At 32.9% G+C, this 26837-nt stretch overlaps 3 protein-coding genes and 1 long non-coding RNA gene across 6 annotated transcripts; 1 reads left to right on the top strand and 3 right to left on the bottom strand.

Moving 5' to 3' along the window:
* Positions 1-242: 242 nt before the first annotated feature.
* LOC101221808 lies at positions 243-5640 on the bottom strand. Of its 2 annotated transcripts, XM_031884748.1 has the most exons (7): positions 5327-5604; positions 4860-4938; positions 4318-4727; positions 2816-3123; positions 2663-2719; positions 1408-1880; positions 243-891 (listed from the first exon to the last, which is right to left on the bottom strand). In XM_031884748.1, exons 3-7 carry the CDS (start codon positions 4566-4568, stop codon positions 574-576), a joined length of 1407 nt encoding a protein of 468 aa, XP_031740608.1. In that variant the 5' UTR covers positions 4569-4727; positions 4860-4938; positions 5327-5604; the 3' UTR covers positions 243-573. The 2 variants fall into 2 exon arrangements, with proteins under 2 accessions (XP_031740608.1, XP_004152310.1); XM_004152262.3 differs by lacking the exon at positions 4860-4938 and having other exon boundaries at positions 5327-5640.
* A 3702-nt stretch (positions 5641-9342) lies between these two features.
* LOC101209405 (putative CCR4-associated factor 1 homolog 8) lies at positions 9343-10131 on the bottom strand. The gene has a single exon (XM_004151345.1). It carries the CDS (start codon positions 10129-10131, stop codon positions 9343-9345), a length of 789 nt encoding a protein of 262 aa, XP_004151393.1.
* Positions 10132-12125: 1994 nt separating this feature from the next.
* On the bottom strand, positions 12126-22277 carry LOC101209155 (15-cis-phytoene desaturase, chloroplastic/chromoplastic). Of its 2 annotated transcripts, XM_031884287.1 has the most exons (16): positions 22085-22277; positions 21809-21952; positions 21442-21687; positions 21221-21353; positions 21005-21093; positions 19599-19656; positions 18885-19040; positions 18285-18433; positions 17379-17498; positions 16285-16498; positions 16099-16201; positions 14947-14994; positions 14610-14655; positions 13483-13670; positions 12501-12663; positions 12126-12391 (listed from the first exon to the last, which is right to left on the bottom strand). In XM_031884287.1, the coding sequence occupies exons 3-16, from the start codon at positions 21643-21645 to the stop codon at positions 12332-12334; spliced, it is 1731 nt and encodes a 576-aa protein (XP_031740147.1). In that variant the 5' UTR covers positions 21646-21687; positions 21809-21952; positions 22085-22277; the 3' UTR covers positions 12126-12331. The 2 variants fall into 2 exon arrangements, with proteins under 2 accessions (XP_031740147.1, XP_031740146.1); XM_031884286.1 differs by having other exon boundaries at positions 21442-21978; positions 22085-22253.
* Positions 22278-23733: 1456 nt separating this feature from the next.
* On the top strand, positions 23734-25148 carry LOC116403198. Its single transcript, XR_004215827.1, has 2 exons — positions 23734-24674; positions 24874-25148. It is a non-coding gene; the product is annotated as an uncharacterized LOC116403198 (long non-coding RNA).
* Positions 25149-26837: the final 1689 nt, after the last annotated feature.

The following is a 26837-nucleotide window of genomic DNA, read 5'->3' as shown; positions in this document are numbered from 1 at the left end:
GATGCGATGAGTAAGACACAATGATTATAGATATTTGCAAATCTGCCAACAAAAGAAAAAGGTCTTTTTAGCTCAAGCAATGTAATATTCAAAGATATCAATAAAGAAACTTGTTACTTCTTTAATATTTAATATCCCAAACTTCGAACGTCTTGAACCGATCAGCTTCTAGTGAATTCAATGTCCCTTTGCAGTTAAACTGAGATATCTTCTAACTGAAAGGTGAATTCTAGACAGACAAATCCTTAATAGCATGATTCATTCAAGTAGGTCAGTAATTCAAGGTAAAAAGTGTTGGCAAAAGTTATTTTATTGAGAGATCTAAACCAACTTAAGACTAAGAGAGAGATCTGTTCCTAATAAACATTATACAGAGAAGTTACATAAGTAAAACTCAGGATCAGTCTCTAACTCATCGAGGCAGCAACAATAGAGAGATGCTCCATTTTGTAAATTACTGTCAGACCTAAACCTGAAAACTGGTCATTACATACCTATACCAACAGCTAATGGCAAGATGGAGATTTTACGCCTGACCAGCTCCAGTTACTCTAATGGACACAGGTAAATCACTTACTGACTATCGGGTTCGCTCGAATGTTTCTTGTTCCAACTACCCGGTCCCGCTTTTCTTTCCCCTCGTTTTCTCTTGTTCCTGGGGAAGTTGATATCTGAAGCTAAACATTTCTTAAGAGCTGATTGTTCCTCAGAGACCAAAGCTTTTCCCGCAGGATCAGGCTGTGTTGTTGGATTTGAGCTGAGACTGGTGCCTTCACCTTGGTTGACTTTTTCTGCTTCATGATGCTTTTCAACTGGCTGTGCAACAATCTTGCTATCCGTGTTTTTCTCTGCCTCAACCACCTCGTTGTGTATCAGCACGTTATCAACAATCTGCGAAGGTCAGCTTTGACGTTAGAAGAAGGGATCTACTTATTTGCTAATTAAGAAGAGCAAAAGTTACCCTTAAGACAGAAATTTAAATGTGCAATATAGCTTCTTTAGAGCTTAACATATCTATTCTCATGAAAGCTATTAAAAGATGAAATTTTCATTTCATAGTCATGCAGTATATGCGTATCAAAGAGATCAAATGAAAACAGACCATGATAAATAAAATCCAAATGTACATCATAGCTTCTTAAGAGAAAAACATATATATTCTCATGAAAGGCAGTGTTGCAAAGATGTTAATTTCGTTCCATAGACATGAAGTATATCAGTTAACTTCTTTGCAATTGAGGAAAATGCCCTTTTTTAATTTATAGTCTATAAACATAGAAACTTGAAAAGAAAAATGCAAACCTATTTTTGGGAGTTCAAACTTCAAACCAAAAGTTGTCTCTAGCATTATCAGTCACAAGAAAAGGACGTGTATAAGACATATTAATAAGCTGGACATATTCTTACAGCCTCAGTTGAGTCCCCAATTTGGGGTTGAGGAAGCGAAACATCGGTAGCAGTCAAATTCCCAACTGTACTTTCAATGATATCAGGAACTAATATAGCATCCCCAAAGCTTGAAATAGCACTTTCAGGCTTCATTAGATCACCGATATCACACTCTGATATACGTTGAGTCGATGCACACATAACTCCGACTGATAGTTCTCCATTTCCAGCAGAAAATGTAGGACTAGGGGCAGAGCTGGTCTGTGCCTCACAAGGTGCAAGAAGGCTCAGATTCTCTGAGGAAGAAAATATTGCAGCATTTTTTGACATCACCTTGTCCATTTGACCCTTTAGTTTGAGTAGTCGAGAATGCACCACTTCAATTTTCCAGAGTACTTGTTCCAAAGAGTTATCAGTGTCTCTGGACTCAAGAATGGAGTCGTCATTAATCCCAAACTTGTCATCAGAATCAGCATTTTTCTCCATTTTCACTGACCCAATAACAACAGAAGCCAACTTTAAATTTTCTAATTTGTAAATATGAAATTGAAGGGATTAAGGAAGGTAATGAACTAAGAAAGAATCATTAGAATGAACAAGAAGACAGTTTGCATATTAAATATAAATCAAAGAAAACAATGGCCTTGCACAACCAAGATATATGCAATGGAATAATGTTTATGCAAATACTAAGCCACCCCCACCAGTCCACACACACACACACACAAGAACAAAAGAAGAAAAAGGATTCTCAAGCTTTTTTGAAACGTGTAGTGGCTGATTTCATATTTATGCGTGTTTCAGCAAAGAGAAGATATGATATATGTCCTAATTGTTGCATGTGAGACCAAAAAAAAAGAGAGAGAGAAGTCCGAGTAAAGTGCTTATACTTTTCTAAATAAGATGTACCACGTTAAATTAGAGAGATTAAAATATGATAGGACATTCAATTAGGAAAAAAAATTTTGGTTGATGATATGGTAAAGAAAGGGATACTTCAGTTAAATGCACTAAAAACTACAAGAGAATAAAGTTTCATTTGAAAAAAAATATATCTTCTAGCTTTTTTCTCCCTAAAAAATGCATGAAAATGAAATAAAGCTTTTTTGCCCAACGTTTAAAATAGTTGAAGATTGCCTTCATTCAATATAATACTCCAAATATCCAGTGAAAGTGTCTTGGTTAGCCTTCCCATCAGCTATCATCACCAAAAAAAAAAAAAAAAACTTCATGCCATGTAGAAAATATGTGGGAAACAGCAGAAATATTTTACCTGGATTTGCAAATTCATCAGCTACAGAAGTACCATCTAGTTCAGATCTCTTATTTTCTACGTTAAAAAACAAAAGTAACCAAATGATACAGTTGCATTTAGAAGGAGAAGTGAAAAAACAAGAAGTTATAGCTACGAGGTTAAAGTTGGTACCAAAGTATGAGAAAAGGTTATGATGTGACATATAGGATGAAATATCAATTGCATCTTCAATTTTCTTCCGTTTTCTTCGTTTCATTGCCTTTTTTCTGTAATATTGGCTAGAAAATGGAAAAGTTTTTGAAAAAAAATCTTCCATTGTTGGATCATGGGCAGGAACTTTTTCTTGTTCATACACTGCAAGTGCTCTGGAATATTTCAATGCCTGTGACTCAATTTCTTTAATTCTCAATTCTGTCCACTTGCAGCGCCACATTAGAGGGCGGATAAAGTTTTGCCAGTGAGTTGTTAACTTCCTCTTCCTACAAAAGAGCAGAGCCAGTTGAACCATTCAAATGCGTAAAGTATAAACATAAAGCTGATTAGCTCTGCATCCTGATTTGGGAACAAAATAATGATCAAGATGCTTGATGTTATTCCTCATCTTCATGATACCAAAAAGATGGGATTGCCAGATTTTCTATGCTTACCATTACACGTTTTAACTTTTTTGTTTTTATGAACAAATGGCATTTTCCATTCGTGTAGTGAAAAAAAATAACCAGACCTGAGATCGAAAAGACCTTTATCTCCCATAGAAGAATTACAAGGAAAACCATTTCAGTTAGTATTAACTACATGTGTGACGCTTCTTTATTTTTTGTTTCTCTATAAGAAACAAAATTACATTAATTACTAATATATGTGTGTGTGTATGTATGTATATGTATATGTATATGTATATGTATATGTATATGTATATGAAAGGTCAATGTATAAAAAATCGTAGCTGGTTTTACAAATGAATTGTAACTACGTGTGTAGAAAGGGAGCACCAAGTAAAAACATAAAAATGAGATAAATTCACAATTTGTTCCCTAAAACTTCTGGAATTCTTTATTTCTAAATTAACCCTAGATACTTTCTACTCTTATCACCCACAATGTGTAAGTATTTCAAGTTGGAAGAGCTAGAAAAAAAGTTGAGTTAACTAGTCCTTCGATTATTGTACCAGTACCAGAGAACTTCAACACATTAAACATTCAAGTCCATGATCTTTTTGCTAAATGACAAACCAAGAAAAATGCCAACTATTTTCCCCATCTATCTTACAAAGATTGCAACACTCTACAACTTGAGGAAAGACCCCTTTACAAAGATTAACAGATTTCTTGTTTGCAAGGGTTCTAGACTTTTTTAATCAATCAAGGACAAGAATATTCAACTCCCAAGAATCACAAGGATTAGGAATCACCTTTCCCTTATTCTTTTGTTGGGGAAATAAAATTGAGGAAAGACAGCTTCTAAGTCTTGGTTGTATATCTCCACTTTCAAAGACTAGGTATGTATGCTTTATTGATATCATTAAGTAGTCCAATCAAGGGCAACCAAAATCATTAAGAAAGGTAGAAAGCAAGGCTATCATGTTAGCTCATAATCCTTTAGTTTTCTATGTGGTTTTTCTTATAACAAAATATATTTGATGGATTATATTTGCAGCCTGGAAAAAAATAAACCTTATTTGAAGCGTGCTACTAAATGAACCAAATGTGGGTGGCAAGCCGATGTCTCCAAAAAATTGAGTTTCTACTTCTCCTTCCCTAAATACTGAACCATTATCCGCATCAGATGTCTCCCCGAATGAGCTTGAATATTCAGTTGCATCAGGGTCTTCTTTCCCACAAAATTTGGGATCAGTTTTATTTGAACCTTCGATTATGTCAACCTCTAGATCCTCCCGACAAGTAGCTTTGCTATGAGTTTCCATTCCAAGAAATGGTTCCCCACACTAGCTCCTCCCCCTGCCCTTCCTATTTGAATTTATCAACGAAATATCCAACTTAATCCGTGCAGCATTTTATTTTTTAATCCCGTTGGCTTGTGCGGTTTTAGGTGTATCAATGGCTATACGGTGGCACAAGACATTCTGTCAACACAATCCAAAAGAAAGACGTATTAATATATCATGAAATCAAATCTAATTAGACTTCACAGTACAAATTGTAAACTCAAGAATCAAATTGGCACTCCATTTCATATCAAATATTCGGAATCTTACTCCACAAATAAATCCCACAATCTCAGCATATCTTATCCCCAATAATTCAATTCTTCTCAAGTCATCTCATCTACCAACCCTTCAAAATGAGAGAGAAGTGGCGGTAATTTTTTTTAATGGAATCAAACAACAGAACTAATGAAATTGTTCCACTTCTTCATAAATCAAGCTAGAAATTACTCACGCCTAGCAGCCAAGGAAAATAGGCTCTAAACAAAAACTGCTAACAATAGAGCCTATTAAAACATTCTAACCCACAAATTGTCCCTAACCACCAATTCTTTCACTACCAATATGCAAAGAGCTGCACTTTTCCTTCTTAATCCCATTTCAATATAAAAATCCAATATCAAATGAATACCTTCAAAGTTCACACAATAAATTAAAAAAAAAAAAAACAGAATTCAAAGTACAGAAGAAGAAAACAAAAATTAAGAAAAACCCAAAATCAGTATAAAGAACATTACCCAAAAACACCCAGACCAAGCAGACACGAAGTTCAATTTCCAAAATCAGCAATGACATGCAGCACAAAGTAAAGAGGGAATTACAAAGAAGGGTCAGAGGAGACTAAGAGAGAAAGAAAAATGCAGCCGACCCAAGTGAGGAAGTGAAGAAAAAAAAGCTATGGAGGAACAACGGAAGGAAAGAGGGAAAGAAGAGAGAGATTGGAGCGCGGGAGAGAGTGATCAGAGAGAAATTTCGGCGCGGCTAGAAGAAAGAAGTAAGAGAGAGGAAGCAGAGAAGTTAACGTTATAAACCTAAATCAAAGCCATTAAAATTATAAAGTTTTATATATAAATGATAACAATAAAAACATTTCCCGCTTATACTTCACACGTCCAATCCTTTCCTTATAAAAACTATATTGTTATTATCATTCATATTACATTATATATTTCTTCATCTAATTCATTTTTTCTTTATTAGATACTTTTTCTTTCGTGATAGGTTTATTGGATTTGTTTAGATCTTGTTGGATGATATTGTAGGTTTTTCTTTAATTCGTGATCCTCAATTTTAGTTGTTTCAAGTTGACCTACGTAAGAGATTCTATTCTTGCAACAATGTGATGTTGAACTTATTCTACTTTGATGTCTAAGTTAGTATATCGAGTGTGTAGTTCAATTCATCACAGAAAATAAAATCAATTACTTATTATTCTTCTTTGAGGTTTCTCAAATCAAGTTTTTTTTTTTTTTTTTTTTTTATATAGTTTCTTCTTCTAACATCCACCTCTTTTTATACAAGCTAAGTGTAGCTCGAATATATTTCGTATATTATTAAGATCCTCTTTTAATCCAATTATATAAAATAAAAAAGTAGAAAAATATAACTAAAAAAAGAATACTAAAAATGTATAAGAAAAAGGAATAATACTCAAAGATAGCATTATATATCATATATTTTCAAGTTTAGACAGTTTGCACTATCCCATATTAACCTAACTTAAATTCCTTCCTAATAGTTACAAAATCTAAAGATCCTAACACACGCTATATTTACATCCAAAGCTAAAAGGCAACCTGCTTAGTGATCGAGTTTTTTGCATACATTACTATTATCGATCCATCTCATCCATTAATTAATATATTCAAATACTTCACCATTTTATTCATCGGGGTTGTTGTGAAAAGTAGCAAGTAACTTGGGCCTATGGAGATTTTAGACAATGTAACTTGGGCCTATGGAGATTTTAGACGATAGAAAGTTATTGTGGAAAAGCAATGAGGTTGGGTAATAAGGTACTATGCTTGGGTTGGAAGTTTTGGAAAGGTGGTAATGAGTTGGGTTAATAATATAGTATTGCATAGGTTTTATATCCTTGAATTCTATATTGAAAACCATACAAAAATCCATCAGCATTCTCTCGAGAAAGCTTCAGCTTCTTCATCTTCGCACAAGCCGAAGCTATCAACAAACTATCAGAACCACCATTGAAAATAGTGTCGTTCACCTCCAGTAACTCGGCAAGTCTCATAAGTCCGAGTTCACCATTGGTCAAACGTTCACAATTAGGTCGTTGATTGTACCAAGGAAACGTTGAGCTATGATGATGAATTCCACCCTGGACTCCGGCATGGCTTTGATCATCATTAGCTTCAATAAATAAGCAACATTGTAAATGTCCTTAAATGTGATCCATTTGGTTATTTGATTGTTGAGAATACAATATAATTTGGGCTTATGGGGATTTTAAACGATGGAATGAGTAGCAACTAATACGAATGAGAATGAGATATATTGAAGTCGCTGCAGTTAGAAAGATGGTTGGATTGAAAGCTATCGTGGGGAAAGGCAATGAGGTTGGGTAATGAGGTGGGTTGAAAAAATTAGAAAGGTGGTAATGGGTTCGAGTAATAATATAGTGCTGGATAACAAAATGTTTTATATTCTCGAATTCTGTGTTGAAAAACCATACAAAATTATTGGAAAAATTCTAGACACCTTATGGATAGAGAAAAAAAATTCAGCAGGCCAAACCAGAAAACTACTTTCTTTTTTCATATCTAAATAATCAATTAAAATGTCCTATTAAAGGCTTACAAAAAAAAACTTACTTTCTTCTTTCCTATGTGAATAATCAATTAAAATCTCTTTATCAAAGGTTTACAAAAAAAATTGATACACTTACTAAAAATAAAAACCACTTTGTTCTACCACCTACCCACTAACTTAACCGGTTAACAGAAAATAGATTATTTTAATGAGTCTTCAATAAAAAAATCCATAGCATTCTTCCGCGGAAACTTGAGCATCTTCTTCATCTTCGCATGCGTCAAAGCTATCAACAAACTATCCGAACCACCATTGAAAATAGTGTCGTTCACATCGAGTAACTCGGCGTCTTAAGTCCCACTTCACCATTGTGAATAACTCGGCGTCTTAAGTCCCACTTCACCATTGTTCACAATTGCCAATCATGTACTTGAGGTCGTTGACTGTACTAAGGTAATGTTGAGCTATGACGGCGAATTCCACCATGGACTCCGCCATGGTGGAATGATGCAGTCATAATAAACAGATGATATTAACTATTTTCCTGTTATTAGCTGTTTTTTCTGTTATTAGTTGTTTTTTGTTATTAGCTGTTTTTTCTGTTATTAGTTGTTTTTTTGTTATCAGCTGTTTTTTCTGTTATTTTGTTATTAGGTGTTTTTTCTATTTTCTTCAAACTAATCAGTTACAACAACTAATTAGTTACATTCAACCATCAAATAATCATTCTCCTATTGAGAATGGCCGATTGAATTCTTGAATAAGAGGAAGGATCCAAATCCAACTTTGAATTACATCATGGAGCTAATGGACTTTCAGTAAACAAAGAGTAAGACGATGGAAAATAGAAGAAATCTTTTTTTAAAATGGATACCTTTCATTAATCGAATAAAAATAGACTATTCTTCAAAATACAATGAAATGAGAACAGAGTATCAGCTAGAGCATCTAGTCATCTCAACTAGATTCCCACGCCCTCGTCATATCCAAAATCAAAATACATCCTTAATCAGATTTTAGAGTTCACATAATTAACAAAATCCATAAACTAAAAACACCCCAAAGATATGCTGGTCAATTGTTATGATATGTAAGCTAAAGGGATGGTATAGGCCATTGGTTGCGGTTGCACTATATAGTGTTGCTGATTAGAGAGGGTCCACGAACCAAAGTGAGAAAGGGAGAGAGAACAAACTCATATTGCAAGAGAATGAGAAATTTAAAGACTTAGATGATGATTAACCAAATGTATTGTTGATCGCATTTAATTTCATTCTCTTACACCATAAATCAAATTTAACAACTTTTTGTAATTCCCAAAAGATGGAAATAAGAGAAACAACATATGTTAACAGAACTATTGGGAACCTGATAAATATTGATATGCATATATATATCTTACTTGAATGACAAAAGTAGTGCTTAACAATCTAGCTCTATTTACATATCTATAGAAGAAAGGGAAATAAATAAAGGCCCTTGGGTTGAAGACAAATGATTTATAAAATATTAAAGTAAATATTCTTATATGTCCATGAAAATGTGAGATATAATTATTTTGAATTGCTACCAGATGTGCCAAGACTAGGAGAATACTTTTTAGGTACTTAGATAGCAGTAAAGGGGAATAAGGGTGTAATTAGATAGAAAATTAGTACCTCAATGTTGTTAAAAATAGAAAGAGGGTGAGTGAATGAAGGGTGGACTACTTATGGAGTGTTCTAGGGCATTATATATCAACTTAAATAAATATATACCAAATTAAAACTAATATCAAAATTATAACTATAATTGAATGCATGTATTATTAAGATCCTCTTTTAACACAATTATATTGAGTCACACCTGATGAGGATGAAAATAACCGTTAGAAAAATTTAACTAAAAAAAGAATACTAAAAATATAGCATTAAGAATATAGCATTATATATCAACAGAGTTTCAAGATTACACTGTTCCAACCGAAAGGTGGTAATGATTTTGGTTAATAACGATAACAAAAGGTTTTATATCCTCTAATTCTGTATTGAAAACCATACAAAAATCCACCAGTATTCTCCGACGAAAGTTTTAGCTTCTTCATCTTCACATATGCCAAAGCTATCAACAAACTATCAGAGCCACCACTGAAAACAGTGTCGTTCACATCAAGTAACTCGGCAAGTCTCTTAAGTCCGAGTTCACCCTTCATTAAACGTTCACAATGGCCAATCATGTACTTGAGGTCATTGACTGTACCAAGGAAACGTTGAGCTATAATAGCAAATTCCACCATGGACTCGGGCATGGCTTTGATTATCATTAACTTCAATAAGTAAGCAACATCGTAAATACCATGAAATGTGATCCATTTGGTTATTCGATTGCTAGAGAAGATTGGCAGAAATGCACGTCGGAATTCAGCCGATGGAATTCCGTCTTTCCTTTGTTTCTTGAATTCAAACCCTTTGTTGTTCTTCAAATATTGCATTGACGTAGGACTAGAGAGGTCTGTTTGTTCATCAAAATCAGAAAAGGTGAACACCCAAGACAACCCAACATGCTCATTCTCATCCATCAGAGTGAGACCCAGTTGAAGAATTTTCAAATGGTTTACATTGAACTTCAAATCTTGGTAGAGATGTTCCTGGGGAGCACCTCTGGGAGTGGAACGGAGAAAGCCAGGGAACTCAGTGTCCATGACGATCACTGGAAACTTGAAAAGGTGGTCATTGAGAATGGCCAATTCTTGGGCGAGATTATGATACCAAACTTGTCGAACGAATAAACTCATGATTTATATAGCAAGGCTTTTGTGGATTAGTATGGGAAGGAGTTTGATTTTCTACTCGATCCTCAAATACTTTTACGTTGAGAGATGATTGATCATTGCTGGGTTCTCAAAATATTTATAAGAGAGAGTTTTGGAGTGGAGATTTGTAAAAGGAAAAGGATTTGAAGTTTTCTTAAGGAAAAGGGAAAAGGGAAAATAAATTCAACTAATTAACGACTTTATATTAAATATTTATTTCTTTTTATTTTAATTAAGTAAATAAAAAATATGTTATTGGATTTGTAGCCTAAAAATATTTAAGGGAAAAGGAAAAGAAATTTCTTTTTATTTTAAGGGACATCTTTTAAAAGGAAATTGCACTTAATAAAAAATATAAAAAAACTTCATAACACTTTTTTTTTTTTCATATGGGCAAATTCGACAAATATGATGGTAAGAGAACGATAATTATATGGTAATCTAACAATAATTTATTTTTAAATTTGCTATTTTTACAACTTTAAAAATATAAGTGACATTAATTCGATTATCATAAATTGCTATTTTTAATAACTTTTCTTTTTAAATAACAAAATGAATTAAAATATTTACAAGCTATAGTAAACTTTTGGATTCTATCTATGCCTATTATTATTTATATAATCTAACATTTTTGCTATATGTTGTAAATATTTTGTCAAATTGGCTACTTTTACGATTCTCCTTATTTTTTAATGTAAGCATAAAATTATTTATTTGTTTTTATTTTAAGTTATTAAAATAGTATATAGGTTATTTTCAAGAGTAACAAAATATTGAAACTATTTACAAAATATAACAAAATTCATCAAACCGTTTTTTAGTAAATATTTTTATTTTCTATTCATAACAATTATCCTATATTTTAAATAATATTGATTTTTTATAGCAGCAATATTAAATTTATTTCTTCGTTACATTATGGTTTTAATATACTGCTTTTGTATTTGAACTTTTAATTTTTGTTCATTTTCAAAATTAAATAGAAGTAAAGTAATTATTAAATATATTATTGTTTTTAGTTCGGATGAGAAGCAAGAAATAAGGGATGTGAAACAAAAAACATGAATATGATCAAATGACCCTTACTTTTTATATATATATATATATATATATAACAATCATATATTTAGCTTTTTTTAGTATAACAAAATAAACAAAAATATTTGTACATGTAGCAAAATATCATTGATAGACTATGAAATTTTGCTATATTTATAAATATTTTTAGCGGTTTTGTCATTCACTTTGTATTTATTAAATTATTTTTAGTAATTAAATTAAATAAATGTTTAGAATAAAAATATTCATTCATTTTTATTGGAAATAATTAAATAATTAATGTAATAACATACTAAATAATACTAAATTTAATTCATCCCTACAATATTAATTATTCTCTTACATTTAATTAATTAATTACTCGGTTCTAATTTCTATATGAAAAATTGGTGAAATGAATATGGATATTTAAACGATAACAGTTTGCATTTCAAAAAAGTTCATACCCTCACATGTTATCAATATGTATCATCTCAATCAATTGGATGAGCCGGTAACGATCATTAAACAAAAATCATTTGATTGATCTTTTCTTTTCATATGGTTATCGATCATATTATACGTGTGGTCATTAACATTAATGTTAAACAATTTTTTGTGTCTCATCTGAGTTTGATGATTTTGTTTAGGGTCTATCATTATGAATGTACAACAAAATTTTCCTTTAGAATATTCTTTTTCATGACAATATACAAATGGTTGAACATTTACAAATGAATAGATATTACTTTTTAACTCCTTAATCAATATCATATCTTGTTGGAAATCAAGGGCTAGTGGACTATTTAGAGCCCCAAGAATATTTGGCTAATTTATTGTACCCTTTTATTTACTTTTTGTTAGGGAGCTTATTATAGCCTATATATATTATTTCTCTTGTACTCTTTTGATTATTAGAAAATGATAGGGAGGTGTTTTATATCTGTGTAAAGTTTTTCCAATAATAAAAAAAAAAAATTACACTGTTTTTAATTTATGTAACTGTGGAATCAAAATTATGTCCAACATATGGCATTACAATTTGTGTCATTGGAGCAGAAATGTCTCTATGGTTGATAGTATGTGAAAGTAATTTTTTTTTATTAATCTTTTCCTTCCAAAATTACCCTAAAAGCTATTGTCAACGAACGCCAGCCTCGGCAACCCGTCTTTGCTCTCGAGCAGCTAGTGCTTCACAGTCCTGCAATATGCATGCATGGGATGGGACATGAACACGTATAACCAATATTCATTTCTTCCTACTCATAAGTTTCCTCTGTAACAACTAACAAGGTTAACGGAAAAATTACCTTCACAATAGCCTGTGCACAAAGCTTTCCTGAAAGAATAGCACCTTCCATAGAAGCTAAATACTTTTGTTTCGTGTAGTCACCAGCTAAATAAAATCCCTCAATGGGAGATCGTTGCAAGGGGCGACATGGTTCGCAGTCAGGCACAGTCTTGTAAACGGACCTGTAAGCAATATCAATTAGGGTGGCAATCGACATCTGAAAAGACTGATTTCTTTTTCTAGCTAGAAAAGTATTCAATAACTATAGGTTCCAAGTTGTTTTTATTTTATTCTATAATGAGGAACTAGACAAAATTTAAAATTAAGAGAGGAGACCAACCTAGAGATAGTTTGGGATGCTAGACTGTAGTTAGGATTATTGAAAATCCAAGAGGCATTTAAATGAGTGGGAAATTGAAGGCGAAACAAGAATGGGATCGTAAAGCGTCAAAATAGTGAAAAAGGGAGTTAAAGTTGAAAACTTGGAAGGAGAACGAGTTTGGTATAACAAACCAAACCTAAAATGCTCAATCCAAACATGGGCTTGGAATTAAAACTCATTACAAATTCATTCCATTTCATCTCCAAACATGCCCTTAAGACCTCAGAGATGAGGGCCCTAAGCTTAAATCAAGGGATTGGCAAAGAAAGCCCTCCAATCTATGGGTTTCCAAATTGTTAAGTGGCCATACAACCCTTATGATATTTGAAAGTAAACAGAAGGTTGTCCATAGCTACAATGATATGTATGCCAATCACCGTTTTATGCTTTTAATGCAGATTACATTACCTATATTGATAATTTAATCTCCAGATAGAGCTTCAAGACTCATTTATTGACCGTCATTTTTACATTATGTTGTTCAAACAAATGCTTGCTTTTTGTTAAAGTTCTCTTATTTTTAGTGCAGAGATTGACACTGTTTAATTTTGCTGATAAAAATATCCATTTTTTCTAGAAAAGGGTCACCAGACTCTAAAGTTAATGGTTATATGTATACCTTGGGGTTTTAACAACGTGGTACTTCACGATCTTAGCTTTGCTCTGATCAGCAGAAATTTCGTCAGGAAATAGTTTAGCTAGTTCCACCATTGTCGCATCAATAATGTCCGAGTCACTCCGAGAAATCCACTCTTCTGCAGGTGCGAAGACTAGTTCCAACATGGACTGGTTTGGGTTATAATATTCCTGTATCAGAAAAGCACGAGAGAATATTACTGCTGAGCATACTAAACTACCAGTGATGAGGATATCAAAAGAATGAGAAATTTAAAGACCATTGGTAGCACTACATACTGCAATTGCTGATTAGAGAAGCTCCAGGAACCAAAGTCGGAAAGCAAGGACAGAACAAACCCATATTGCAAGAGAATGAGAATTTAAAGACTTGAGACAATGATTAACCAAATGCATAGTTGATTGCATTTAATTTCATTCTCTTACACCATAAATCAAATTTAACTTTTTGTAATTCCCAAAAGATGGAAATAAGAGAAACAACAGACCCTTAACAGAACTATTGGGAACCTGATATATTGATATGCATACAATAAAGGAATTGCATATATCTTGCTTGAATGACAAAAGTAGTGCTTTAACAATCTGGCCATATTTACATATCTATAGAAGAAAGACAGAAAGGGGAAGAAATAAAGGCCCTTGGGTTGAAGACAAATGATTTATAAAACAGTAAAGTAAATATTCTTATATGTCCATGAAAATGTGAGATACGAGTATTTTGAATTGCTACCAGATGTGCCAAGACTAGGAGAATACTTTTAGGTACTTAGATAGCCGTAAAGGGGAATAAGGGTGCTGAATGTTGTTAAAGATAGAAAGAGGGTGAGTGAGTGAAGGGTGGACTACTTGTGGAGTGTTCTAGGGCTTGGGTGAGTACACTCAAGAGAAAGATTCCAAGTTCCTTTATATACTTGGATTTATCTTGTATTTCTTCATCATCATATTTCAATATATTCATATCTTATTCTTGTGAGGATATGCTCACAAATACTTGAAGGTGAGATTTCCCAATATTAAAAATGGAAATATAAAATTTTTAGGGCTATGCTCATGAGTTGGATCAAAACCCACCGAAATAAAAACAGCCTCAGTTGTAAGTAATTATACCTTACATGTAACTGACATGTCCGCATAAACACTAAGAAGCGGACTCCTGCATTGAGGTAAAGAAATAGAAAATATTTAGCGTCAAGGGTAAAATCAATAAAAGCATCGTGTAATCTTACTACCCAAGATATTAAATTTAGCATGTTTTTGCACTAGCTTTCTGGTTTCACTTGATTAGTTTCCTCTTTTTCCTTATTATTATAATTATTTTGTGGAGGAAGGGGATTATATAGTTCGCCCAAGAACAACCTTCTATCAAATAACAAAAATGCATTATGAGATACAAAAACCGTTCTATCACCAAATGCAGAAAGTTAAATATGAATAAACAAAGGACCTGCTAAAAAGTAAGTGATCATAGGTATTCTTCAGTTTCCTGTCAAACCTGCAAAGAAAAATAATATCACCAAATTATTGATTATATGAAGCACCTATATTTGGTTACATTAACATTGCGATACACATGCCCCATGTTTATATTTCTCAAAACACTCATAAATTAAACGCCACATGATCAGTCCTCAATAATCTCGGAAAGCTAGTCTACAACTTGGATTTTTCGTACCCATCCAAGCCATGATGTATCATATCCTACCACAGTTTTTAGGCCATAATCTTCTCCATACTTTCTTTTCTATTAGAAGTTACTCTACAAAAAAGAAAAACTACTAATCCCAATCTTGGTTCTATATAAGTATCTAAGTGATGAGGTTCAGACAAAATTGCAAAAGATTTATATCCATCAATTACTGCATTGATAATTCTCTCGCCTGAGTCACCTTTGAACATTTTATCTGACCAGACAAAATGAACTGCTTTCAATGAGACAAAACGACAAGGAAGAGCATGATCAACCATTGCAACCATATGATAAACTTAAGAAGAAACTCCATAACCGGACCTAAGAGGATGAGAAGAAACAAATGACATGAGAGGAGGGAGGAAACAGAGAGCACGAGGGGGGACTAGGAAGTAGAGAAAGAGATCCCATTGTGTAGATTCTATGGTAGTCTTTACCTAAAATTAGAATCATATATCATCCAAAACCATTCTTTAAATAATTTAAATATTATTTAAGATAATTATCCAATTAACCAGTTTATTGATAATTTTTGTTTAAAAAAAATATCTAACACACATCATAAAATATGTTGTTTAAATACGAATCATAAAATGAAATGAACCATATGAAAATTGATAAGTTGTAGTGAAAGAGTTCCTTAATGATCTTACAAAAAAAAATCCTATGTATTAAATTTCCAATCAAATTGTGAATTGCAAAGGACTCCTCATGCTTTGTCTCATCATATAATCACAGATGACATTCTTCCCAATAATCAAAAACTACTCCTACAACTTAAGTCAACTAGTCAATCTAACATACCCATAGGAAAAGAACTTAGGATATGAAAAAGAAGGAGTATTGAAAAGCATAGGGGCCCTCACAAAGTAGCGTGAATAATCCAAGAGAGGGGGAGGGTACTACTACCATATGTGGACATTGATTACTGGAACTCCAACTAATTTTTCCAGCTTTTTGAAGTATGGGATTGCTTTCCAGTCATCAGGCAAAAGAAGCTTCAGGATATCAACTGTATGGAATAAATGAATTACAATTTAAGTGAAATTTAAAAAATATGATATATGTAAAAGATTTCACCAAAAGTTACGTTACCCGGAGTAGCAAATACGTAAGCATCTCCTTCAATTACATTCCCATCGTTTAATGAGAACCTCTTCACTGTTCCATCATTGTTCAACTCAATTTTTTGTATCCTGGAATTAAGTCGTACTTCACCACCCAATGACTGAATATGCTCGACAATTGGCTCACATAGTCTCTCAGGAGGATTTCCATCTAAGAAAGCCATCTTAGAGCCATGCTTCTCCTACAAGAGTTACATGTAATCAAATTAATAAGGCTTGGATCATAAGAAAAATTCATAATTCAATTCTCAAAGAGTTGCCACAATATTAATGGCAGCCAGCATGAAACTACTGTAGAGGTAATAAGATTTTAACTAATTCATCAAATTTATTTTGAAAACCAGATAGGAAAAATGTATTTCCAAGAACAAAGGGTAGAACTAGGATAGTTGTCTCCCATAACAATAGAATAAAGTGTCATAAAGAGAGTGGAAACTGAAATTCATCGCACTTTTAAGTCATCCAATTATAGTCCCTACAATGGAGGGGGGAGACATCAAATGGGTTCAAACATAAACTAAGTAACTGTATGTCTGTGGTGTGCACATATTAGAAAATCCTTGGAAAGAAATGGAGAAATCAGCATCATGTGGGATTAATATAGGTGAATCAAAGATTGATCAATTAATGAAAAGGTAAAAAGTAAATTCCAACACGTGTTGAACTAATGCGGTGAACGCTATATTGTCATAATTGTTCTGGAAATAAATCAAAGAATTTTCCATGATAAGCAAATTCCCTGGATCCATCATTTTGAATTAGCTCATTTGAAAGACTCCATCTAGGTGTTCCCTATTAAGTTGTTCTTGAAACTAACACTACAGGAAATTTGTCTCAACATGTGTGCTTTTATATTTTCTTGGTAGGGTTTTTCAATTTTTTTCTCTTACTCTCATGTGGAGTTTGTATCCTTTGAGGATTATTCTCTTTTCATTACATCAATCAAAAGTTTTGCTTCTTGTTAAAAAAATCTCCAAACTAGTGACTAAAGTAGAAAGACTATATTGTTTCTCATACAAAAAGAAAACTAGAAATACTATAAAATTGACAAGGTAATCATACCTGAAGAAATCGATTCAAGGCAATCAAAATGCATTGCATAGAAAGTTCATCGGGGTTAATGAAGTTCAGAGCCTTTGACATAGCAATAAACACCTCTGTTGTTACACGATCAGGTACTCCCTGGATAAGAAAACAAAAATAAATGCCAAAAGAAGGCATTTTAAACCAAACTAGCAATTTATTGATAAGAGATGCCCATGAATACACGTATTATTGAACTAACTTTGATTATGAAGTGTAATAAATTGGATGAAATAAACAAAAAAAACAATAAGTACACCAAAAAGTTAACAAATGACAAGTTTTCCCTCCAAATATTTTCCTGACTATTAATTGTAAATATTTCTCATTTAAAATATACATTCATATATATGTATGGACACATATGCGTGTGTATGTGTATGTGTGTGTGTGTGTATGTATATATGTGTGTACATGTGTATGTATGTGTGTGTTTACATGTATATGTGTGTGTGTGTGTATGTGTATATAGGTATGTGTGTGTGTGTACTGTGTATAGATATGTGTGTGTGTGTATTATGTATAGATATGTGTGTGTGTGTATTATGTATAGATATGTGTGTGTGTGTGTGTGTGTGTGTGTCTATGGCCTAATTCACTTCCGGCACCCTGTTCTCTTTGAACTTTATCCCACCGTAGAATCAACACTATCGCTAGAATCCAAAGAAGAAAACCCTTTTTTACAAATTTTTCCCTCATAATTTATCATATACAATATGAGGCCATGTAAACTTGGGTACTTCATCGAGTACATGTTCCTACCATAATTTGGAATTCTGCTTTTGGAGATTTTCAATGGCAATTTTATCACTTCGAATCTGAGATTTTCTTTCAGTTTATGTTACCCGCAGATTCAATAAAAGTTTTAGTGCATGTTAACCATACCCGACTTCTCATCCACTCTTGCACAGTTAAATTATCTTGAGCCTCAACATAAGATTGCCCACCAAGCATTGCCGGCAGGAGCCCAATTGCAAATTTAATTTTCTCTGGCCAAGTAAGCATTTCGTTGTTCCTTAAAATAGCCCATATCCCTGTCAGTAATTCTCAAAGTTTTAGGAAACCTGCATTTCTGGTATCATAAAATATTTCCAGAGACCAAGGGGCACAAAATGATAATTTAGCAAATAAAGAAATGCACACAACCAGCATCACCGGCAGACAGCATGATTCAAATTCAGAACACACAAGAAGTTAACACCAATTAAGCACAAGGTAATATGAAATTTCATTGCCACGGGGAGAAATAAAGATTTTTTCAGAATGAACCCAAGTAACTATTCTAGCCATGTGGCACAAGAAATTTTGTTGGGTAATCTATCAAACAAATCTAAAATTTAATACCAACAGACTAGCTGGTTGACTGAATGACCAGGCTACAGTATGCATAACAAGAATATGATCATTGCAAATCATGATTAGCCCTTTCAAAGGCGTAAAGTTTATTTCAGCCACATTCCAACGTATGCAATTGCTCACGCCTACCATTTATAGGTGCAGGAAGTTTTTCAGGGAAATCAAATCGGCTGAACTCCCCCGGCTTGTTTGGCATAGCAAATATCATTGAATGTTCCTTCCACTGCAATCGGTCATTGATTCCAAGTTCTCCAAACAAGTTCTGCACATTGGGATAAGCCCCAACTTTCCAGCAAGAATAGAGAAAAAAAAGGATCAGAAATTAGCATCTCATGCAAACAAGATAACATATATTTGTAAATAGCTGGTTGTACAATTGACCTTAGTTTTTATCAGGTACAAGATAGTTTTAGAAAGAGAAATGGAAACTGTGGTAAAATATTAATTTAAATACAAGTGGACTATATTGTAGACTATAGAACATAATGATTGAAGGTTAACCTCATATCTGAGCTCTTCAAATAAGAAGAAGACTAGGAAGTTTCGTCATGCAACAACTTTAATGACAATAGAAATAAAACATTGAAGGTTAACCTCATATCTGAGCTCTTCAAATAAGAAGAAGACTAGGAAGTTTCGTCATGCAACAACTTTAATGACAATAGAAATAAAACATTAAAAATACTTGTGATCCCATACTATACAATAGGGACAGACTAGAAAAAGGGTTTTATAAACCAAATTGAATTATACTGAGTTTGAGAATCAGAAGCAAACAGCACTACTTCAGACATCAACTGATCATAGCACTAGGAAAATTGATCATCCCCCTATAATACTTACAGAATATGTGCAGACCAGTCTCATACCAGTCTCCATCATCATCTTTCCAAGCTGCTACCTATAAGAAAAGAGTAAATAAAACATAATAGGAAAAATCAAGATTCGTTAAGACCTATAAAAATGATATAGTCTAAAGAATTACTTACAAGAATATCTGTAAAACTGCCTCAATTATTAATTTGAATAAAATACTGTCACAAATTATAACAATATAACCACTGTTTCTCTTTCTTAATAAGAAACAATATGCAGCTTAAGAAAAGCAAACTTGTTTAGGCTTGAGAAAAAGAGAGAAGTAGGGGGGGCAGGATAAAGAGACAATTTGGTTGTCAAAATATATATTAAATAAGAAAATTCCCAACAACAGCATGCTCGTAGGCCTGCAAAAACCACCTTTAGGACTTCCACTTTACATCTCAAAAATGCATCCTTGTCTCTCAAAAATGCATCCTTTTCTCTCAAAATGGTAACCCTGTAACTCCACGTCCACATAGAAGGATAAGAAAAAGGCGCAATTGTGGTAATTATAGTTTGAGCACGGAGTGACCTCGCAGGACCCATGTAACTTATAAGTAGAACTAATAGAACAACGATATAGGGGAAGGGCTAGGAAGTATACAATTGATGATGTGAACACTCAAGGTATTAGATTTCAGATTGTTCAATTCATTGGCATGGAAAGTGTATATTTCTTGGGTAGGCATTGAGACATGCACTATTATAAATGCATGTTAATTCCCCCATATGACTCAGCAAGCAATCCTCTTGAACCATAAAGTTCCATCATCAGTTGAAATGGTATACTTCACTCATCCAAGCTTCTGTTGGGACATCCTCTCCAAAAGGATAAAGGGATCCTTTGGCTTAATCATGTTCAAGCTTTTTATTGGAACCTTTGGTTGGAACACAACGCAGACATCTTCACACATAAGAACTGCAACATAAAATATTTTTGGAATCTACTCTTTTGGCACTTACTTGGAATCTTTGGTTGGGACACAACGCCCATTCCTTCCCAAATAATAACTGTGACAAACTACTTTTCGGAATTCAATTCTCTTTTGACACTTACTTAGAGCAAATTATCTCCCCATTTTATAACTACAGTTTATCTACCCTCATTAACTAATGGAGTCAGTAATGCATATGCCATTAAAATGATCAACAAGATAAGGGGCTCGACTGTTCAGAAAGATTAATATTTTGCAAGTATAGCTAAATTCAAATTTGACCAAAAAGCTAAAGTACAGCGGATAAGAAATGAAACACTAGAAGACTCAGCACAGCACAAATATACAATTTCTATACAAAATATCCAGAGAAATAGACTATGCAACTAATGCTGGAAAAATAGATAGTCTATAATAGAGCTTATAACCAAACAACATTATGTCCGGCAGGCCTACCTTTCCACCTAAAACATCTCGAGCTTCTAGTAAAACAGGTTTGTGGCCAGCATCTGCCAAATATTTTGCTGTCGATAAACCAGCCAATCCTATAGAGTTTGAAAACATGATTATACCATTAAATATAAAGAAACAATATAATACATTTTGTAATTGGCTTCATCTATCTCATTTCCAATAAGGAGTTAAGTCAAGCTAGGAAATTAAAGTCCTGACCTGCCCCAGCAATCACTACTTTCAATGGTTTACTGGGACGTGCAGAAGCACGAAAACTAGCAGATAAGGAAGCTGCTTCAATGAAATTAACTGTATCATCTATCTGTGGTCTAGGGTAATCCACACAAACTACCTGTTAACGAAAAAATGATAACAATAACTAATTCCAATCAACAACTGCACAAGAAACAAAATAATCTGGAATCTCAACGAGGACAAACCTTTAGTGGTAAAGTTCCCTTATACAGTTTCCTACTAACATGTCTGCCAGATACTTTCAACCCATCGCCCACAATCTCACTACCCCAAAACGCTAAACCATTGCTTTTCTCACAACTTAATGGAGAACAGCATCTCGAAGTTACTTTTGGAACACCTTTGTCCCACCTCAAGTTCAGAGCAGAGAGAGACCCACATAGTGACATTTCACCAAAACCCCAACTCCACAACTAAATCTTACCTCCAATCTTTCAACACACGAGATCAGAAACAGAAGAACACAACAATTAATCCTTTCACCGAAGACCCAGAATTTGAGAAAGAAAACTAATCTACTTCGGTGGATGAAATGAAACCGAGAATCACTACCAGAAATCACTTGTAGCCTTCTACAATTGTCTTCTTCCTCAGCTTAAAGCCAGAATATCAATCCAATTCCAACTCAAAAGACACCACAATCACATAAACAGTATAGCCCAAAGCAATAACTCCACTTCTCCAGCCACCACGGTCCTAAATTACAACAAGGTCCGTCAATTCTACGAAAAGGGTATACGAATTATCGAAAGAAAACATAGAAATTGAAGTGAGAAAGAAAAAAAAAAGGGCGGGTATGATGAATACCCATGAAAATTTCTCATTTACCTGGAGATAAAGGGATTAGAGGAGTACGCAAGCCACTGGAATTGTGCTCAATGGAGAGTGGTAGTTGTTCCTTTCTGAAACTAAAAATGGGGAGTTTTCATTTTTGCTTCTTTATCTACCGTTGTGATGAAAGGCAATTTGGTCGTTTCCCAACTACGTGGCTTTTGCTTGCCTTGAAGAATATTCTTGTTGATTGATTTCTTTATAGAGAGAAACTATCAAGGTGACATTATAACTTTTGTTTTTTTTTTTTATTAAATGCATTATTTCTCTTACACTCTACATATTATGCCTTATGTAACAATCTATGCATATCCATCAAAATATATCAAACTTCTGATTTTATGAAAAATATTGATTTAGGTGATAGTTTTGAAAATTGTTATAAAACTTTCATACTGGTTTGGTTTGGAATAAAGTTAGACCATTATTAGTTATTATTATTTAGAAATTTAATCGTAAATGGCTAGACTGCTTCCACATCATTGCAATTTGTTTGAAAAACTATGTGAACTTGATAAATGATGTGACAATTGTTTAAAATTTGTCAACACGTACACCTTTCATAAACATTTAGAGTGTGTTTGGGGTGGGGGATTTAGGGGATTAGGAAAAGGTTTATGGTCCAAACAAGGGTTTGCACTTTTGGGATTAGGGTTAAATAACCCTACAAATTTTCCTACTTCATCTTATCATAATACTACACTTATAACCTTTTCCCCAAACACAAGTTATAATAACACTACAATTATAATCTTTTCCACAAACGCATATTATCATAATACTATAATAATGATTCTTCTCCCAAACACATATTACCATAACACTACCAGTAATAACTCTAACCCCAATAACACTAGGATTATCATAATCTTTTTTTCCGTAACTTTTTTCCTCTCCCAAACTGACTCTTAAGTTCCTAAAATCTCTTTATTGTTTTCTTTATTCTCATTATAGTCTATACACCAGTTTTATTTCTTTTTAATATTAGTATTTTACATAAACCAATTTAAGAAAACACTTAATAAAAACGAGTGTAGGATCTACACGAAGATAGGAAGAAGCAAAATGTATTAACCGTTTTTGTTCATACACCAAGTGTATATTTTACTGGTATATTATTGAAATTTCCAAAAATTCAAACATATTTACGCGATAAACTATCAACGATTTCCACCCAAACTAACAACAAGGGTATTTTAAACACATTTAAAAACTTTAAATGTATATTTTAAACTTTCAAAAATTTTAAAGCATTTTTTACCAAAAATAAAATATACATATACTTTTGGATAATTTAGTCTAAAATATTATAAGTCAAGGGATAAAAAACAATGATCCTTTTAAGAATGTAAAATCTAAAACATAAAATTTGAAAATTTAAATATCAGAATGAAACAAATACACAAGTCTAATTAAACGACACGAGTTACATACATTATTTAATCAATTTACTATTTCAACAAAATTTATCGAAAAACTTATCCACGTTCGAGTTACAACTACGACTAACAAGGATGTTGTTATTCTATTCGATTACGTCTATATCAACTTTAAATAAGAAAACGAAAATAGTTAGATGAACAAATAATAAATAATAAATTTTATTTATGTAGGACATGTCAAATTTTTGTTTTGAATATCATACCATTATAAATAAATAAAAGAAAACTCAAATCCAAAATAAGTAAAAAAAAGAGAAAAAAAATACATATTCTCTTCCCTCAATATATTGTGTTGAAGTAAAAAAAGAGAGAGAAAATGAAATAAAATATTTCTTCAAACTATAGATTTGGTCAAGACGGTCTTCGGCCAGTCTGTGTCATGTACGTATCAAAGAATTAACAAAAGGAAAAAATGAGCCTCCTCGCCAAAGGTCTGTTTCGGTGGACGGTGGCCCGGCGGGGGAGCAATCAGTGCCCAGGACCCTTGGGGCTGGGGCCGGACGATAACCGCCCAAGCCAACACGACACCGTATGCTTCGCTTGCTCGTACGCCGACGGGTACATCTCCAAGTGATTGACGCTCGCGAAGTCTCCGGGCACCACTCTGGCGGCGTCCACGGTGGAGCTGTTGCTCAGCAACGTCAAAGCGACGACAAGAACGATCAAAAGGACACTTAATTTTCCGAAATTCATTTTAGAAGTCTCTGGGTTGAAGTGGAATCTGGAACGAAGGTAATGTGTTGGACGATGCGTCTGAGAGAAATTGGGGTTAAGAGAAGCAAAGGTTGAACGAAAAGGAAGGTGTTTGATGATATGACTGAGGATAAACAAAGCGTGGAGAAAAAAAACAGTGAAATGAAGAGAAGGTGTTTGGTGATACGTCTGAGAGGTGTTAAGGGTGAAATGAAGAGAAGGTGTTTGATGAAATGGCTAAGGGGGTTGAAGCTTAATTTATAGGTAAAATGAAAAAGGGTTGGTGTTTGAATGGGTGTTGTTGTTGAGAAGTAGAGAAGTAGAGAGAGTAGGTTGCGTGTTGACAAAGGAATTTTGAATTTTACTTGGTCTTGTTCTTGCTATGGCGCTTGGAGTTGGGACTGTAATTGCTTGATGCTGAGGCTGTTGGTTTGACTATTGGCTATTTCCAGGTACTTTCTTCTTCTTGCTGGATAAACCAAAACGCCCCATAGTGTTGAAACTTCATCTTGTTCGTGTGTGAATCAATGGGTATTGTTTTCTACTGCTGTGTTTGTTGGGTGACTTTGGTAGATTTGTCAAACATAAAAGAAGATTTGGATTTGAAATTTTGAAACTTTCTATTATAATGACGTCTGTATCTTTTTGTAGGCCCTTTTTCTTTGTTGGCAATGGTCAAATACCGAATTCAGCGTCGGTACTTCAATAAATTTCATTCTTTCTATTTTTAATAAATCTAATGCCTAGTAGTCAATGGTTAATTATGCTTAATAGCTTCTGATTATTACTCAACTTTATCTCATACCCAAAATATGAACTTGAATATTTATACCGTCGACTTTGACAATCAAAAGGTTACACTTCCTCATCCTACCTTCTTTTAAGAAACAATAGTAAATAAGAGTTGAGTAAACTTTTCTTTTCTTCTTGCTTGGTGTGAACTACTCAAACACTATCTTAGTTTTTTCTTCTTTTAAATATATGGTTTGAAGAATCGAATTTGAACTTGAAAAGTGTGACGAATCGATTTTTCGACCAAGTCACCATTGAATCGATCAACTTATATGTCTGTTGGTCAATTTGTTTATAAATATAATTGTTATTTTAGGTATATTTCATGTTATTGTGGGATGTTAGTCAGGGTTCTTGACTAACTCTATCTCTCCTAGCGATTATTGATCACTCTTTATCCTTTTTAACTTGATTCCATCTGACCAAAGTGGGATAAAGCAGTTGGTCGGAGGTGGTATTTCTACCATAATCTTAGTGTAGAATATTAACTAAAGGAATGTTGAATTCTACTTTAGTTTTTTACTCCCATGAGTTTGTGGAGCTTTAGAATAATTTTTAAAAAATCAAAATGAGATCTAAAATCAAAACTTTATTTTACTTCTTTCTAAAAAAAAAGTTTTAAGATGTGAAAATTTGAATTGACTTATGATGGTAGCTGACTACACAGATGGAATTTTTTTTTTTTTTGAAAGTAGAAATAAACAATTTGGAGATAGGACCCGACGTGTCCAACAAGAAACTATGGAGTTTCTCTACAAATTTATGTAAATTTCTTTTAGTTCAACCATTGGTAATGTCACCTCCCTTGATTTTGAACCAACAATATGATATTAAATTTTTGTTGATTTTTCTTTTGTATGTCATTTTTTATATCAACATTTTAATTTATTTAAAAATTAAAAATATTTTCTAGTTAATCAAAATACATTTTTATAATTTTTTGTTTATAAATTGAAACCTCAATCGTTCATATGATATCGGTATTCTATATATTGCTAACGAGAGTTTATACAAGGAATTTATCACTAATCTAAGCTCATGTAGACTATAAAAACTTTCAATTAATAATTGTACTTATTTCAATTCTAAAAATTAAATACTTAATTAGTGAAATCTAATATGTCAATTTTCTTTATTAGAAGATTGTTTGATACAACAATTAATTTCAAGTGTGAAAAATAATCTTGTAAAACTATTAATCATATTAAAACAATCTCTAAAACTTTTTTCATTTATTTCAAATTGTCCATTTTATAAAACTAACATTTGAAAAAATTATGTCTTTTTCGATGGATGATTTCAAGAGGTGAATAACGAAAGACCAAATCGATTAGCTTATAAAAATTTTGAAGTTTAATTGATTGAAATGATGAATTCAAACGAAATGTAGAAGAAGGTGTAAAACGATGCATTCACTGAAGTTTATAACTTAAATTGATACTATCATTAGTTTAGAGTTTTAATTTAGTATCATTATTAAAGTTTATAAAGGTATGAATTAATATTTTCATTTATGATCCAACCTTAAAATTCTTTACAGGGGATTTCAAATTTAATGTCCTTGACTTCTTCATAGTTTTTTTCCTCCTTAGTCTTGAATCTTTAAAACCATAGTATAAAATCATAATTTAGGGGCTTTAACTAAATCCTCTAATGTTTAATGGGTCTAAAATTTGAATATTTGAATTGACTGACTTCTGTCCTTTCTTCTTTTAATTTTCAATTCTTGGAAAGAGTATATAATAATAGTAATCATAAATGAACTATGCAAAAACAAAACAGAGAGTTTGACTATAGAATTGGTTGCTTTTGCAACAACCCAA

This window comes from Cucumis sativus, chromosome 4 (genome assembly GCF_000004075.3).
Source record: "Cucumis sativus cultivar 9930 chromosome 4, Cucumber_9930_V3, whole genome shotgun sequence".
In the NCBI taxonomy this organism is placed as follows: domain Eukaryota; kingdom Viridiplantae; phylum Streptophyta; class Magnoliopsida; order Cucurbitales; family Cucurbitaceae; genus Cucumis; species Cucumis sativus.
Note: the sequence above shows the minus strand (reverse complement) of the source record. Positions and strands in the feature narration are given on the sequence as shown.

Coding starts and splice junctions, on each gene's coding strand:
- LOC101209155 (XM_031884287.1), bottom strand. CDS start 21,645: ATGTCACTATGTGGGTCTCTCTCTGCTCTGAACTTGAGGTGGGACAAA. Junction 17,499..18,284: donor AAGAGTGGATGAGAAGTCGG/GTATGGTTAACA, acceptor TTTCTTATCCAG/GGAGTACCTGATCGTGTAAC. Junction 12,392..12,500: donor GTGCACAGGCTATTGTGAAG/GTAATTTTTCCG, acceptor TGCATATTGCAG/GACTGTGAAGCACTAGCTGC.
- LOC101221808 (XM_004152262.3), bottom strand. CDS start 4,568: ATGGAAACTCATAGCAAAGCTACTTGTCGGGAGGATCTAGAGGTTGAC. Junction 3,124..4,317: donor AGTAGCACGCTTCAAATAAG/GTTTATTTTTTT, acceptor GCTCTTTTGTAG/GAAGAGGAAGTTAACAACTC. Junction 1,881..2,662: donor TGATGAATTTGCAAATCCAG/GTAAAATATTTC, acceptor TTATTGGGTCAG/TGAAAATGGAGAAAAATGCT.
- LOC101209405 (XM_004151345.1), bottom strand. CDS start 10,131: ATGAGTTTATTCGTTCGACAAGTTTGGTATCATAATCTCGCCCAAGAA.